This window comes from Streptopelia decaocto (assembly GCF_964273445.1).
Source record: "Streptopelia decaocto genome assembly, chromosome: 6".
Lineage (NCBI taxonomy): Eukaryota > Metazoa > Chordata > Aves > Columbiformes > Columbidae > Streptopelia > Streptopelia decaocto.
This window is the reverse complement of record NC_138660.1, coordinates 33217415-33234407: the sequence shown is the minus strand read 5'-3', so window position 1 is coordinate 33234407 and position 16993 is coordinate 33217415. Positions and strand designations below refer to the sequence as shown.

At 43.3% G+C, this 16993-nt stretch overlaps 1 protein-coding gene across 10 annotated transcripts in view; it reads right to left on the bottom strand.

Moving 5' to 3' along the window:
• Positions 1 to 16993, bottom strand: part of HDAC4 (histone deacetylase 4) — a 233809-nt gene that overhangs the window by 33890 nt on the left and 182926 nt on the right. For all 10 annotated transcript variants that reach the window (XM_082056512.1, XM_082056513.1, XM_082056506.1 and 7 more), the window contains 3 exons: positions 14116 to 14249; positions 6294 to 6414; positions 2112 to 2158 (listed from right to left, as the gene is read on the bottom strand). In XM_082056512.1, coding sequence (XP_081912638.1) covers positions 2112 to 2158; positions 6294 to 6414; positions 14116 to 14249 — 302 coding nt within the window. The remainder of the gene's footprint in view (positions 1 to 2111; positions 2159 to 6293; positions 6415 to 14115; positions 14250 to 16993) is intronic.

Here is a 16993-nt window from a genome sequence, read left to right as displayed (position 1 = left end):
CTACAGGGCTTCAGCCAACAGTTTCCCATAGCAAATCGAATCAAGAGCAAGTCGTCCCTCAGAACTGGCACGCTAACAAAGTCCACGGTTTTCCTTTTATTTCTTCAATAAACACACCACGCTGCTAAAAGCAGCTTTCTTGACAAAACTCACACTTGGAACGACAGCAGAAAGCGGGGTTGGAAGGACCTCGTGAGATCACCGTACGTCTCTCCCACCCTAAAGGAGATGCCTTAAACCCGTCCAGAGCACGTATGAGCGCAAAGCAATTAATATGCTATAATCAGTCTTTCTGTACCATGGGCTCATTTTCCCTACAAATAAATGGCTGGGGTGTACATAATAATTAGAAATGCATCCCCAAAGCAGTCAAGATCGTGTTTTCCTGCATCAGCCACAAAAGCAGCTGATGTATACAAATAGTCAGCATTATATCCCAAGGTAACTGGGAAAGGAAAACTAAGCAAAACAACAAAAATCAATTTTTACGAAAAATCTGATTATCACATAGTTGATTACTAGTAAATTACTGGTTTTAAAAAGCTTTTCCTAGAAAATATGAAAATATCTGTTGGGATTGCTAAAACACCGTACAAGAGTCAGCAAATGTTTTATTTAATATTTAAGGGTCTGCGGAGACATCCTACCAGTAAGTTAACTGCAAACGCTGTCTTTATTACGAGCATATCAATAATACCAGCGCTGTGTTGTTTCCTGCCTTGATTTAGGATTTAATGCAAGACTTCTGGGACCACGCTATGCTCCGGCACTGTCTCTACTTGTTACCATTCAGTCTTCATTTGCAAATGATAATTTTTGCTTTGAATGGCATGCCTGACTGCAGGGCAGAGTAAATCCAAACCTTTTAAACTCCAGCCAAAAATTTGCCATGAATTAGGAGACTGCAGCATATTTGCAATACAAAACAAAATATCTCTACAAGTGCTCAGCAGTGGCGGTATGAATAAACGCCGATTATTCTTTTTTTTTTTCTTTCTTTCTTTTTTTTTCTTTACGGGATAATTTTCAAAGCAGCGATTTTGCAAAGACTCAGGAAGAAAACAATTTTGTTTCATTTCCATAACAGAATCCAGACCCCTAAATTCAACCTCATGAGCTACAATTATGCATAAGAACTACCACTGTGAATTTTCAAACACAATGCCTTTTATTGTCTCTTCTCATTCTTTTCCCTTCCTGTTCTCCGAGATTTTCTGTACTGTCACCCTCCACAGAAGCTTTAGGACAGAAAGTCCGACTTGAAAGCAAAACTTTCAAGTTTTCAGGCTTCAAAGGAAAAGAACAGCGCAAACCTTCAACATAAGGTATTTGAATGGTATTAGTGTTTTCTTTTTCAGCCTTATGGCAGTAAACAACAACAACAAAGAGTCTTTTTATTATAGGGAATCTCGACAGATGAAAACTAATGTTCAGTGTTTCCATGACGGAGCGTTATTTTAGTCACCTCCTTCAGAATCTACACAATTGTCCCAGAGCTCAAAAAAGGAAAGATGTCAAATACTGAAGACTTCAATTTCCTTGCGCTGCCTAACCTGGGAAACTTTTCATTCGAGGACAACTACACAGACCAGACACAAATACGGCAACATACTATTTACAGGAACTTCCCAAATATTGTCCCCTCAATATCACTATTTTATTAATATGTTTTCCACCTGCAACAAGAGGCAGGCAGCTATGAAGTACAAATACTGAAGATGAAACACCTACACAGCATGAAAAGCACATCTTGCTTTCTACGTAGAGAGCATTTTTGGATTCAAGGGTTGCTTTCAAACATAGTAACCTCTAAGCCATTAAACATCACTGCCTGGGAAACGAGGTTTCTCCTCCTAAAAGCCAGAGACGAAACATGCCTATGAATGTCACACACACTTTGGCTCTCCAAAATAGTTTAAAAATCTTCACGCTGCTTTTGAAGAAAGGCATGTGAGGCTGTCGCTGCAACCCCGCACCCCAGGCAGACCCTGTTTATGGGTAACATCTGGTTGTGATTACCCACTTGGTGGAATGCGAAGCAACAATTTTTGTTAGCAATGGGACTGGGAGAACAAACAGGACATTATTTACACGTTAAAGAGAGTACTCACCCCGACACCACCGCAAGGAAGCCTGACAAACATCGACGTTAGAGAACCTGTAGGAAAAAAAGAAACACGGACCCTGTAAGTCAAAAAGTCAAAGTGCACTAGATTTTGGTCCAATTTTATGGCAATGCCATAATCTTTCCAAACACAGTAACAGACTGGGGTTTTCTTGCAATATTTAGAAAACACGCAGCCAACCCTGTTCCCTTATGATAGATACAAACACAATGTGCACGCTTGGGCTTGTTCGAAAGCCTTTCAAATCTAAAAACCCTCTGTCAATCACTTATTTTTATGCAAGATTTGTGTGCTGTCCTACATTTCAAGCAGTCATGCTGACTATAAATGACTGAGATGCTACCAATGACTGCTCAGTGTATTTTCTCAGATGAGCATTTTAATCCCTCTTAATCGAAGGAGGACAGGAAATCATAAAAACACCCTAATTATCAGTCATCTGCACAGTTACTAGAAGACTTTGGAGCACATGAGCTTCGTAAAAGGGGGAGACAAAAAATAAACTGGTGGCGAGCAAACAGAGCATGTGTTTTGACTGAAAGAGCAAACTCAACACTCTAAGAATTCGAGAAAAATAAAGAAAACCATCTGTAGGGTTAATTGTGCATCTGTAAGAACTGTAACATCACTTTCTGGGCTTGCAGGTGAGCAAATTAGTTTGTTTGAGACCTATTTAAAGTCAATGAAAACTAATGGTGAAAGAAACTGGATTGAGGTTTTTTTTTTCTCTCCATCAAACCAGGTTCTTCTTCTGGTCATGTCTACACTGAAAGAATAAATTCCCTTCAATGCTAACTACCAGCTTTGTAGAGCGTGAATTAGGTAGGATGGCAGACGGACGTTAGCAAGGACCACGCTGGTGTCAAACGCATCGCAGACACATACGTTACCCCTCAGACTGAGAGTGGAGTTAATGCATCTGTATTATTAATCTGAGTGCACAGCCGGATTCACTCTTTGATTAGATCCACATGGAAGTTCTTAGATCATCCTGCCTCGGACCTCCTGTCACATCTTTCACTGCTAATCCACCCATTATTTTGATATTTATCTTCTTGACAACAATTTATGATTGCTCCGCACAAATTAAAAGCAGCCTTATTTGCCTAAGTTTAAGCTTGTTCAACAGGTTCCAAAGCTTTACACTGTCAAACAAGAGATGGATTCATACTCTTCATGCTCAGACTTCCAAAGGCTTTAGCCACACTTCCAGGGGTAGAGTTATATAACCTGCCTTGAAGGCCACCACCTTCAAACCTGCCTGATAAAACAAGGCAAAGCAAATCTCTGTCATGCTCAGGCTCCTCTAGGGAAAATAACTTCAACATCAGTGGTGGGATTCCTTTGCAAGTCTCTTCTACGTGTGTAAAAAAAAAGGCACTCCTTGAGAAAGGAGTAAGACTCGGAAGTGAAGAGCTACAGGACAACTACAGTAAAAGTCATCAGCAGAGCCACAATGTTGCCCGCTTACAATTCTGAAAAACCTGAACTATTTACCCCCTTCCTTCTTTCTCTTAAAGAACTGCCAGATGAAGGGACATCCCCTTTATCATTTGCAGAAGCTTAAAAAGAAACATGCCGTGTTTTCATCCCCCAGGTTTACAAGCTCTTCCTTTTAGGCTGAGGTTTCTCATGCTTTTTCTTCCTCATAGACATATCAAAGGCAAAGAGTTTACACAGAGTCAGCCATGGGAGTTGTACACATGTCAAGACACTCAGGTCTAACAAACTCACATTTGCATATGTGAGCCTCACACAAAGCTTTGGTCTCAGACTTCAAACTTGCCCTTTAACATACTTAGAAGAACCCCACAAAGTTGTTTTGTAAATTTAAAAGCCTTTTAAACTCTTAACAGGAGAGGATGGTTGAAGAAGGGGCTGCTTACAGGCTTGTTCACCTCTACACACAAATGAGCACTCTGAGGTTCTTCAGGGAGGTTTTCCCAATACATCACTGTGAAGCCATCAAGCTACGAAACTGGTTTTATGCCAGCATGGCCCTTCCTGCCCTGCTCCCAAGCGAGAACGTTTTCCTGGGTGCTGTGCAGCAATTCCGGGCTCACTCCTCCTGTTATCTTGGCTCGCCGTGCTGGTGCGATGACTGGCTGAGCAGTGAAGCTGTTTGCTCCTTCTCCAAGCTTGGTGCTCAGCACGAGTGTCAGTGCCATCTCTGGCCCATGCACAGCTCTGGGCAAAGATGTTCATACGGGCTGTCAGCGAGTCCCACTGCTAGAAGCTCAAGGCTAAAATGATGCCAACTGGGTTTAGGAAACAAGGTTTAAGCTCAGCCAAGAGCTACCAGAAAGCCCTTCCTACTGGAGGTCCTGAGGGCCTGACCTTCTGCCTATGGCTGCAGCTCTTTAACAACTTGGTTCTCTTTGCAAATTACACCCAAATAGGCAACATTTTGTACTGGAATACCCTCAGGTATTAGAATTATTTATCTTCATTATAGGAATAAAGTTGATCTCTACACCCATTTTAAAATGAGTGATTAAAGACATGAGGGACACACAACAAAAATACCAGCAGTACTCAGAGCAGATCAAGAGTTTCTCCTCCCTCAGGCTCTCTAAACAAACCATCAGGAATGGTTCAGCAAAACGTGGGTATCCCCAGATCTAATACTAACCAAATAAACTGTTTGTATCTTCAAATCTATCTGTGGAACTATAGATACAGATTGTACCAAGAGTCAAAGAGGGAGAGGAAAAGTATCTCAAGAGGATTTGACATTTGAACGAGCAGGAAACACTCGGTGTTATCACAGTTCACACTAAAAACATATCTTTGCAAGGGGTAACCCCAAAAGGAGAAGGGTTAGGGTAACCCACTCAGCCCCTCCACGCAGATGACAACCCTGCATGCTCCAGGCTGGTGAAGCCAATGGGTCAGACACTGGAGCACCGCCTGGGTCCCACCACAGCAGACGGTCAGGACTTCACTCCTTCACTGCTACAGTTCAAGAATTTGCAGAGAAATGTGTCAGCGTGAAGGTGGTGAAACTGCAAACGAGAAGCCTTCTCAGATTTAGCCATTTCTTTGGCCTGGTGGATACGCCTTATGCAAGGCGAGAGTTTTACGCTACCAAGGATTTGGCATCATAAATTCTTTAAACTTTACATACTAATTGTGCTATCATTCAGCCAGAGATGTCTACTTTTCATTTCTCTGGGTTTTAAAGAGGTGGTAAGTTAGCTATAAATACAGTGCTAATTGCATGTTTAAACAACTGGCTAATAGCTTTCCTCTTTAGGGATCTAATGTACATACTGAATGTGTTGCAAAATCTTTCCAGCTCTTTTGCTGCAACTACTACATCATACAGGCCATCAAGTTAATCCTCTTTTTATATCACCCAAAGTCAAGCTAATCCCAAAACAAACTTTCCCAGCTTCCAGGTTCCAGAACTGTCTGTTTGCTGATCCCCACATGAGAACTTCCCAAACTGCCCCTCCAGCCTATCACCTACTGTTGCAAAAAAGCACAAAGTAAAGGGAGATTATGATATCTCCATGGAGATAAGGTGCTAAAATCAATGTGGTTTGGCTTCTATGGGGGGGCTGGTCTAGATTCTAGATTTCTCTCTAGATTTTTTGCAGGGAAAATGTCTATATTTTAAGGAAGATGCTGCCCTGTTTCAGGAAGATCCAGACTCCAGTGAAATGGATAAACAATCTCACTCCAAATTAAACAAATGTAAGACTACCTAAGAGGCCCCTGCATCTCTCTTGGAGACTGTCCACACAAAACTGACAGTTACTCGTTGATGTCCAGGCAGCTGGTTGGTGCTGTAGATCCAGGTCTTCAGTAGCGTGTTCCAGTTCCTATCCAGCAATGGATAAGTTTCTAACATGCAGAGCAGAGTGTCCAAGGAGAAAATGCCTAAATTACCTTTTCTCCTTTTAGGTTTTTAAGACAAAGAAAGGACGTTTTAGCTATCTAGGGTTTAGGAATCTACTTTAAGAAAGGGAGACGTGCCTTGTACCGCTCTCAAGCAGACACTGAACAGAGGTGGGAAGAATTCTCTCAGGAACTGCCCAAAGCTGAGGATGGAGGGAGCCCCGTATGTCCCACCGATCATACTGCTACTGCTCAGTGACTGAGGACAGTAGCAGGAGTGCTGGAGGTCAAAAAGGGGACACCCCCCACCCCAGGGAATGATACCTAGAAGTTTCTTGCTGTCCAGTTTCTGTCTGTTCAGAGGGTTTGTGCCGTACAGCAGCGTATGGGCTTCTGAGTGAACTGTCTGCAGCTCTTCTAGAGTTGCTTTTCTTCCGCGAATGCACTGAAAGAGGAAAGAAAAGGGATGATGAAATCACTGATTAACTGCTTACCTCTCAATAAAGAACTTTCATTTTTCCCTAGAAAATCACAAAGACATTGAGCAAAACACCAGAATGGGTTCTTAGGTGGAAAAATTAACTGCAAGACAGATTTTGGTTTAAACCCTTACTCAAAATACAAGCTTGACATGTAAAATCATTTTCAGATTTATGTTTGTTTTAAAAATACCACAGAGCATTTGCTAAATTACACAGGTGTTGCTCAACTACTGAATACTCAGGATTTCAGTTATGAGCCATTAAAAAGTGATTCTCTGGTGAGAATGCGCCCCTCCAAACTGGCCTCCAACATCACCACCACAATTATTAAGCTAACCTAAAAATTTCTCCAAATACACTGCTTTCCAAACTGGACCTTTGAGCAATTAAGAGTCAGCTGCAAACTTTCTGCTGTAAAACTCATCTTGGAAATCCCAGTAGATTCAATGTGTTGCAAATTGTTTTCTTACACGATGATGCAGGTTGAGCTGGCAGTACTGTAGCAAATATGCACGTCCCCGTTTTTGTTGGCAGCTGAAACCCAGAAGGGCAGAAGCCCACACCAAAGTCAAAACCCAGGCTTTGCTGAAGATCATGGCAAAAATATTACTGATGTCTGCAGGACCCAGCTTCACATTTTCCAAACTGGAAATCTTTTCCCCTCTTTTGTCAGAGGGGTCCAGCATACGTCTAGGGTTTATCTTTTGTTGCCACCACCCATTTGTGATGGAAAGTATGTTTGTAAGAACAAAGCACTACTTGGAGATGCTAAATCTTGGGCATCCAAGGACCATACTGTGGATTCTCAGGCAGGAGGGAGCTCTCCCCAGCAAGTAGGCAGTGCTGGGGGGATATCAGGTGTACCAGAGAAGGCAACCAATTCCTGGCAGCAGGAAAAACACCTCACCTTTTTAACTGAGAGCTTGTGACTGCATCCAAAATATTGGCAGAGAAAACATACAGTGAGTTGAGAAAGTGCTGAGATTGGGGGTAAGTTGAGAGGTGGCCATGAAAGAGGGGAAGGAGTTATTTAGAAATGAGGATTGCTTTGCTTCAGAAACATGCGCATACACCCCTCCAAAACAAACAAACAAAGCAGCATTTTACATAGCTTAGAATTACTTCATGACTTTTTGTTATGATTTGGACTAAAACACTTTAAAAGGAGTTGTCATTTGGGGGGTTGTTTCCTACCTAAGGAACGACAGGACTATTTCTCTCTGCTATAGTAATACTAAAATATAAATAGTTAAAAGTCAGATGTTGGAAGGCTCTGAAAGCGTCTTGGAGAGGCCCCAGGGTCACCTGAGACACGAGCCTCAGCAACAACCATCCCGCTGCAAAGCTCATGTAGGATTTCATGCACCTCCTGCACAGCCTCCACCTTGGCTTCGTCGAAGCCAGTTACTTTTTTAAGACTTCCACCTTCCTGGAGACGCAGAGTTTCTAATGAGAAGAACAACAACAAAAAAATGGATAGCTTAAAGGAAAAACAGGGAGGGGGAAAAAAGAAATCACACTCCTAAAAAGAACAGAGTTTCAAATGGAAAAGTTGTTCTGAAGAGAAGGTCAAGCTGTGCCCCTCGCTCCTGAGAGCTGCTGCTGTTGCTCAGAGAGCACGGCCAAGCGCTGCGGACTTTGCAGGAGAGGTGTTAGAGACAAGATGCTCCACAGGCATCAGCACCTCCAGCCCAGCAGCGCCAGTTTTCGCACCACACCGCTGTCTCGGTTGCAGCCTGGGACCCCTGTATCTGAAACAACACGGTCCGCGGAACGAACGTGAGGGATTTTCCTCGTCTTTTTTGCTCTTAAACCTTCGGCATAAGCCTCCATCATGTGTTGCAAAGAGCACAGGAAATCACTTCGTAAAAGCATTTGAGGCGTAAGGCAGCAGAAATCAAAGCAGAAATTGAATCGTGCACTCTGTCTCTCTTAATTTTGGCATTTCTGCTCTCCAGTTCTCTTTCATTTTCTTCATGCTCCGCTCCACCACCTAGCATTTCCTGAGGTTAATGATGAGGCAAAAATACAGCATCCCATTAAAGAGGCAATAATCACAAAAATGCTAGACCCAGAAGGGATGGAAATATCTGGCAAATCCCCCTTGAACTTTTATCCTGTCTTCCTTTTTTGTTCATGGTAAGCTTGCCTCAGTCCCCTCTTACAGGCTTTTACAGCTTCCCTGTAGCCCATATGCCAGCTCTTTTCCTTTGAACAAGATGTACTGACCCATTTTCAGCTGCTACGTTTAGGGGACGTACAGAAATAGCATTTTGTATTTCTTGGCGTTACGGGGAGACACCAGGAGAACGACAGCTCGTCGCAGTAACATGCCAGCTTCTCCATGGAGGAGAACAGCTTCCGCTCCCTGGGATGGGGAAAGGCTGCTCCTATTTTAAAGTAGGTGGCCCCGCCAAGACATCCAAACTCTGAGCTCTTTAGGAGGGTACCAACACCACGCTCCCCTCCACACGATACCCATAACCAAATGGACACTATGAGTGCATCCATAACTTCCTTCTGTGCTGCAAGTAAAACACATTATGAGAAAAAGCTACTACTTAGTGAAACATATATCACAAATACCACAGCAAGCATGGCCTGGTTAGAAAGAATTATGCTTGAGATGCTTTTGCACCTCCCTCATCTCCCAGCTCATGCACCACAGGGTTTGTTCTCAGCTCTAACACAGACATCAAGAAAACTAATTTAATCCCCAAAAATAAAGCTGGAGAACAAAACATACTCCTCACTCCTGCTTCTAGACACATCGTGACTTGTACCTCAGTCTGCAGCTCAGCCTCCCATCCACACTCCTCATTTGAACAGTTCTTCACTTTCTAAGAGTTCTTAAGTCATGATACTCTTATCTTTGAGGCTCCATGCCGCCTATTGAGCTTGCTCACTCCATATTACACCCTCCTCTTGTCTAAATTGGCTTTTCAGCTCAGGGGGTGGCTTTTTAACCCCAATGAACTAGTTGGCTCTTTACCCCATTTCCTTTGTGCCTCTTTCTGCACAAGACCTGACCTTCACAACACCACCACCTCTGCTCTCCTACTGCTCTATACGTGCCCTTCTGCGGTCTTCATCCATTTCCTTAGAGACAGTTTTTCCTTTGCATTTTGAACAACAAAAAAACCCCACCTGTGAGCCTCCTAGTTTCCATTTTATTCACCCTTTCACACCATGATGTTTCAACAGGAGAGAGTACAAATTTTCAGAGACCGCAAGACAGATCTTATAATAGAATCATAGAATATCCTGAGTTGGAAGGGACCCACAAGGATCATCGAGTCCAACTCCTGCCCCTGCACAGGACAACCCCACAGTTCACACCATGTGTCTGAGGGTGTTGTCCAGTCTCTTTTTGAACACTGTCAGGCTTGGGGCCGTGACACCTCCCTGGGGAGCCTGTTCCAGTGTCCAGCACCCTCTGGGTGAAGAACCGTTTCCTAATGTCCAACCTGAACCTCCCCAGAACATCTTCCTGCCATTCTGGGTTCTGTCACTGGTTGCTAAAGAGAAGAGTTCGGTGCCTGTCCCTCCTGCTCCCCTTGTGATGAAGCTGTAACCACAATGAGCTCTCCTCTCAGTCTCCTCCAAGCTGAACAAACCAAGTGACTTTAGCCGCTCCTCATACGACTTCCCCTCCAAACCCTTCACCAGCTTCGTAGCCTCTTCTGGACATTCTCTAGCAGCTTAATATCTTTTTTATCCTGTGGTGCCTAATCTTGTCCCAACTGCTGCCTCGAAAAAGCCACAACAAGCCATGAAAATAGCCATAAGGCTTCTCTCCAGAGATCAACTTCCCAGGTACCAGCCCCACCACCTCCTGCATGCCCTCGGTGTTTTGCGATGGGAAACCTGGGGCTCTCTGGAGGCTTCGCTGCCTTGACCCATCCTGCGCTCCTGCCCGATGCTGTACCAGGAAAGCCATGGACACAGCTCTGCTTCTACAGACCTGGGTCTGGTTTTTACACAACGTGGGATTGCTGCCAAGATGTGCCTGGAGACTGACCCTGGTGGAGGAACTCATTCTTCCTCACCCTGGTTGAGCAGCCCGGGGATTCGATTCCCTCTGAAAACACAGCAAAACCTATTGATTTCCTCATGCTCTTGATGAAGGCTGGGAGGAAAACTCTATACTGTGATTGTGGGTAGTCGTTTTGGGGACAGAGTATTTTATTGAGATTGCCTCAATTAGTATAATTGTTGCTTTTAAATTCTGAACGTACACCAGAGTAATTGCTGTATTTCATAAAGCTAACTTAATTAAACAAGCAATATTCTAAACTGCAGCTGTCATTAAGTTTGGACAACTGCTTTCTCTCCAAAGGGTCATCTCTAAACTTGTGTGACTCTGTCAGACACCTATCACACCACAGATCTGGTGCACGTTTTCCCCTCAGCTGGATGTAAAATGGCTTCTGGACAACTTTAGCATGTACATATCTGTTTCACTGCTGAAAAATGAGAGGTGTGTGGGGGGAAGCGAAGTGGCTTTCTTCTGTTCTAAAAATATTTTTGCCCCTTCTGGATCACTTCTGTTGCCTCTGAGAGAAATGGTAGGAACTCAGCACTTGGCAGGTTGTCTGGGAGCCTCTGGGCTGCCTGATGAAAAGTTTTCACTTAGTCCATTTCTGAAATTTCAAAGCAAATATTTGTTTGCATGCATGATAAAAATATTTATCTGTGAGCCCTTTTTTGTCATGGGCCATGTGTGCAACAGAAACACCAGAAGAAAATTTTCAAGAGACAGACAGTGAGAATTGTTTGAGCTTGCATGAGAAAGCAGAGCTGGGATTTATTTTCAGCGTGCAGTCGTGGGGGGAATGAGAGCTGCTAAACTCCTCCTGGAAGAGGACAGGGATCCAGCGGAGCTTCATCTGATCCCACACAGCGCGGATGGGATTATTTACTACACAGGGCGCCGTGTTTTTAATCTGTGTCGAGCAACTACTTGTAACCAGCAGAATCAAACTATACCCATACCCAGACCACAGCAAAGGGCTGTTAAGAAAGGAAGGGGAAGCGTGAGGATAAGGCAATGTCAAAGTTCAAACTGTCCTTTTACAAATATAAGTTGTACGAAATGGATTAAACTACATAATCACAAACAATTTTCACATTGGGCCCTTGGGCTTACTTAACTGGCTCATAATGTCTGAGGCACAGGACAACCCCGCAACAGTGAAGATAAAAATGAACGTGCACAAATGTGTCTGTCAGCAAGACCAGCTAATGAAAAAATATAGAATAAAACCAGAGCTCAGCAAAAAACTAGGTGTACAGCCTGGCAAATTTCTGAGTGCTAGATTCCAGGTGTTGCTGCTGACTCACTGCAGACTTACTATTAATTCTGAAAATACTCACCTCTTTTTGAGTGCCTGTACAGCTGCTACGCAGATAGAGCACATAAAATCCATTAAAACATGGTAGATACCTAGCAGGCTGCAGTGGTAGTGTCACCATCCTCATGTAAAGAGCTCCATTAAAGTTCACGCATCACACACATACACACTACTCTGGGTGGGGATAGAGGACTGGCATGGAGCTCTGGCATAAGCAACAGGGATTTGAAAAAGTAATATAATTATTAAAAGTAACAATAATTATTAGGCCAGACTTCACAATATGTTTTAAATTGATCATATGACGGAGTATGTGCCACAGAATGAAGCCGCCTTTGTGTTAAGTCTACAGCATTCCTTTCCTTGCGGGAAGGAGACAAGTCCATCATCCAAGGCAATGCCAATAGCTCATGCCCAAGCGAGCAGCAGAGATCATTCCTGTCTATGAAGCTGTCCCCTTGCCATGCAAGTACACCTGATGTGAAGATAATCTTCACTGAAGGAAAACCCTACGTGGTCCTTCTCCCCTCTGCCTGCTGATAGACAGGTCCAACTGAGGAGCTTCAGAAAGACTCTGAAGGGAAGTGGCCAAATGGCTTTGCAGTGTGGAAAAGAATTACGGCAGTCAAGGACAGCGGAAAACAAATGAGTGGCTCCAGAAAAACAAAACAAAACAATCAAGAACAGAAGAGTGAAGGGTGGAGGTAGGAAGCAGATGGAGAAACAGGGAAAGGTTATGCCCATCAAGTCCATGAGGAAAGTTAACGTGAAGAAGGAAACTGCCCAGGTCTGGGCAGGAGTAGGAGATGGTGGGGGTAAAGGAAAGCTAAGTACAGAGAAAAGCAAGTGCAATCAGAGCTGCTGAAACGGCAGCTCAAACCTTGAAGAAAGTCATAAAAAAAGAAAACACTGAAATTAAGGCAGAAAGCTAACACTGCGTATTTATCATTTCCTGAGAAAGGAAGAGTCGAGGTTGAATGTCACCAATGGTCAGATGGGAAAACAGGTGAACATCAAGAGCAGCTCCAATTGCGAGAGTAACTGAAAAAAACAACTGAAGGAAAATAACCTGGGATCACACAGTGAAGAACTTCACACAAATCTAGGAAGCAAGGCAATTAGCCCTGCATGATTTAACTCCTGCTTCTAAGCAGAGGAGCTAGACAGCAGTGAGTGGGGTTTTTTTTTGTTGGTTTGTGTTTTTTGTTGTTGTTTGGTAGTTTTTTGTATTTTTTTTTTCCCAAATAGTAATCCCCAAATTAAATTACATGAGCCTCTGTACACAGAAACAGGTTCGAAATTCTTCCTTGCTTTCTTTGGGGAGAAATAAGTGTAGGATGGGGAACTCTGGCCAACGGCAATGCTGCCACCACGTGGATGTCTCTTCTGGTTGCTCAGAAAATACTTCTAGGTGCTGACATAGTTTAAACACACGGTGTGATTCAGTTCCTTCAGATATTCAAAGAACTGATGAACACATGCTACCATTAATTTATTATCAGTGCTATAAGTTATGAATAATAATTATTAATCACCATTATTAAGCATTAGTCTTTTTTTTCAGTATCTAAGCCTTTTTCTTAATTTGCCTTGCTCTCCAACATGTAGGTCCAATGCAATTAATTTAACCTCTTGTGATGGAGTAGTGCTTCGTTATATCCTCCTACTCCTGTTCCTTTCACAGTATCTTCACTATACGTCGACTACTACTTATCAAAGAGTATTAATAAAGTTATTAAACCACAGAAATACAAACTTATTGCTCCACAGCTTCTGTTGTTATGACTGGAGTGATAACAAATAAGAGTTACTTTACATCTTGTTCTCATCTTTGACTGCTTTGAAATCCAATGTGTGGTGTGGACTTCCAGTTTACAACTGAAAATTACAGAAGCAGCTTCACTGCAACATTGGGCAAGAGCATTCTCCAGCATTTCATGAAATTCCAAACGGACCTCACAATGCAGTGAAATCAGATTGCTAGAAAAGTACTCCTGACAGATGCACACTCACAAGCATAAGCAGTCATCTAGGAACGGATTAAATTTAGGCCACATATGGCAAAACACTGACAACAGCTGGAGCTATAAAAAAACCTCAAGCCAGAATGCAGTATAAAGTTTGCACATCCAGGTAGCAATCAACAGCCTGAGCTGCAGGTTTGGTACACCTGTGATTGTCCAGACACAAAATCAGCCCCCCCCCACCAAATGCTCATCATCCATCAGTTGAATCAGTCAGACAAATCGAAATTCTCTCTTTCTCCCAGGCCCACCACCTCATCTCCCCCTTCGCTGGTATTTTTATTACCTCACACTTGCCACGGAGACCCGTCTCCTGGAGCCGGGACCAGATGCTCTGGATCCTCCCTGCGTGCTCTGGGTGGCTGTTTGTGTTTCCACAGGTACACTGGTGTTTCAGCATCAAGGTGTCATATACAAGGCCTGCAGCAGAGGTTACAAAATTGCTCTCAGTTAAAAAAAAAAAATAAATTTGCCAACTATATGGAAAAAACAACCTTTTTTTTTTTTTTTCCACTATACTACTTCATATTCAACTGCACACTTCCAGACAAATACTGTGTGTCTTACAAGGAGCTCAAGAGCTCTATGAAATGAAAATTCAAGATGCTGCTTTAAGACGGCACCAAACCTGCAACAATCCCTTCCTCTGGAAATCCTCCTCAATGGATATGGATAAGAAATTAGCCACCAAGGTCTCTGCAAGCTGAAGCTGTGAGAGTGACAGAAGGAGGTGACAACTGAAAGCATCAGGATGAGTCCAGAGGCGCCAGCGGAGGAACAAGATCTAGGAGGGGACTGACTTGCAACTTCTCAGCTGGGTACTTTTATAATTGCCGCTAAAATGACTCTAGGGGCTTGGGATTAAAAACCAGAAGGAATAAGTCGTTAGCAGGCACTATGTTTCATAAAATAGTTTGTGCTGAAGTCTTTTGCATCAACGTTATTTGACAACATGCTAATTAAGGCTATTAGCACACACTTCGGCATAATTATTCAGCACGATATGTAGGTATTTAGCAGTGTTGTTTCATTTGATCGTGGGAGTCAGGCAGCTAAATCCCCTTGCATTAGGAAGTATTTATGGCACGACAACAGCATAGGAGACTTTGATTCATGCTCCAGAGTTGCCTGGGTACGTTTTTGGAAGGGGAGTTATGATTTCATAGCCAATGTTCCACTGGAAGAAAACAGCAGGTCCTCCACAGCTATGCAGTCCTGGGGACAAAAGACCTTTTTTCACTTAAACAAGAGAGATATACTCAAATGTTTAAATCTACTGTTCCCTTCAGCGAGAAGCTCCAGAAAACAGAACAAAAGGAGTTGGATACCTGCCCCTCCACCCCGAGGAATAAGTTTTCTTGCAAGAAATATATGTCTGAAAGCACAGTATAAAGTTGTAAATCAAAAGTCTGATGAGAATCCAAAGCCTCTGAATTATCAGTGAAGGCACAAGCTATTCCCAGATCCCAACATTAAGGGTCTGTACTCCAACCAATATCTCTCCTCCGAAATCCCAGACGAGCACACCTATACTGTGGTGGGCGGCGTGAATGCAGCTCAAGGAACTTCCACGTTGCCACTTCAAATACCAATAAACAGCACAATTTGCAACTGCATGGAGTTCAAAGGGGCTTGTAAGAAACCAGACCCTGAGAACATACACAGACACGTAGCCTGGAGCGGAGTGCTGTGTGTACCCAAGCTTGGCTCCAGCTGCACTCACACCTTTTGACTGAGTATAGGCATGTTCCGTCACCGAAAAATTTGGCTTTCCCCTCTGAGGCAAATCCCAGCACTGACACTTTCAGGTATTCAGCCTTAGGGGGGGTATTTGGCAGTTCCTCGCTTTGCTGTAGGTGAGTGCAAAGGAAAAAGAAACAAACACACAACCAACAACAAAACCCAAACCACATTCAGTTCTAGGAAGAGAACAGAGCACTGATTAATTGACTGCCTTTGGGTTAGCCAAAGTTCAGTTAAATAAGATGGTGCTGCAAAGCTTTGTAGAGGTCTCCCATGTTTGATTCACAGCATCTGAGTTCATCAGCTGCTGGGCAAAGGCAAGGACTGTAAATGCCACCTGCAAAGATGCTGCAGCCCAGTGGTAAAGCTGGCTGTCCATGAGAACTCCCCAGTCTGAGTTCACTCAAACCAGTGCAAGGTCTGTGGTAACCTTGCCGCAGGTCCATTTATTTTTGAAGGAAATGCATCTTCAGGGCACATTATTCATTTTGATGATGTGTTTGTTACCCAAAAGAATCCCATATAGATGTCCTCCTAGACCATAGATGACTGCACTTGATTTGGCTAAACCATTAATATTAAAAAAAAAGGAAAGCAGTTCTGCCTTCTCGGACATCCAAACATGACTACGGGGTCTAAAACTTGGCTTCATAGATTTAAAGCCAAAAGGTGCATGAGTATCTCTTCAACGTACATATTCGCACACCAACAGCTAGCCTTGAATTCAAACAAAAAGAAGTACAAGCAGCAAGTCGTTCATCAGATCGCTGTCCAGGTCAGCAGGAGAGTGCATCAGAGAATTCACTAATGGAAATAGGAGAAGTAAAATCTAGTATAGGAAAGCTGTGAACGAGAAGCTGCACCTCATTTACAAAGGACACTCCAACCCGGAGATAAATCTGAGGCTAGGTCAGGCCACACCTTCGTAATGTTGTGGAAAAAAACCAAAATCAAGCATTTTCAAGCAGTGTTTTTTTAAGCAGCCTTTTCTTGCTCACCTCCTGGATTCCCAGACGATGCTTAATGCTGTTGCTCTAACAAATATTTCTGTTATTTGGGAGCTGGACATAACCTGAGAGTGGATTACACTGATTGCACTGCAAAGCTGGAAGGGGTCTTAGACCACTTGAACAGCGAGCGTGTGAATCTGCGTTGCGAGTTTCTTTTTAAAGAGTGTTTTCCCCAACTCCTTAAATAGTAACTCCTGAAAACTATGGATATGCAACTCTAGGTACACAGGTAAAGCCATGCCTAGCCAGACTAAAAGTCTCTGCCTTCATCTCTGCTTTGTACCTGGGTCACCCTAGAGCATGGTAGGGCAGAAGCCAACAGAGACCAAACCAAGGCTAAATGCAAATGAAAAACCAGCTTCTTGCTTTTGCCTTGTATTCTTCTGTTCTTCCTTTGTCTTCCTACAGTGC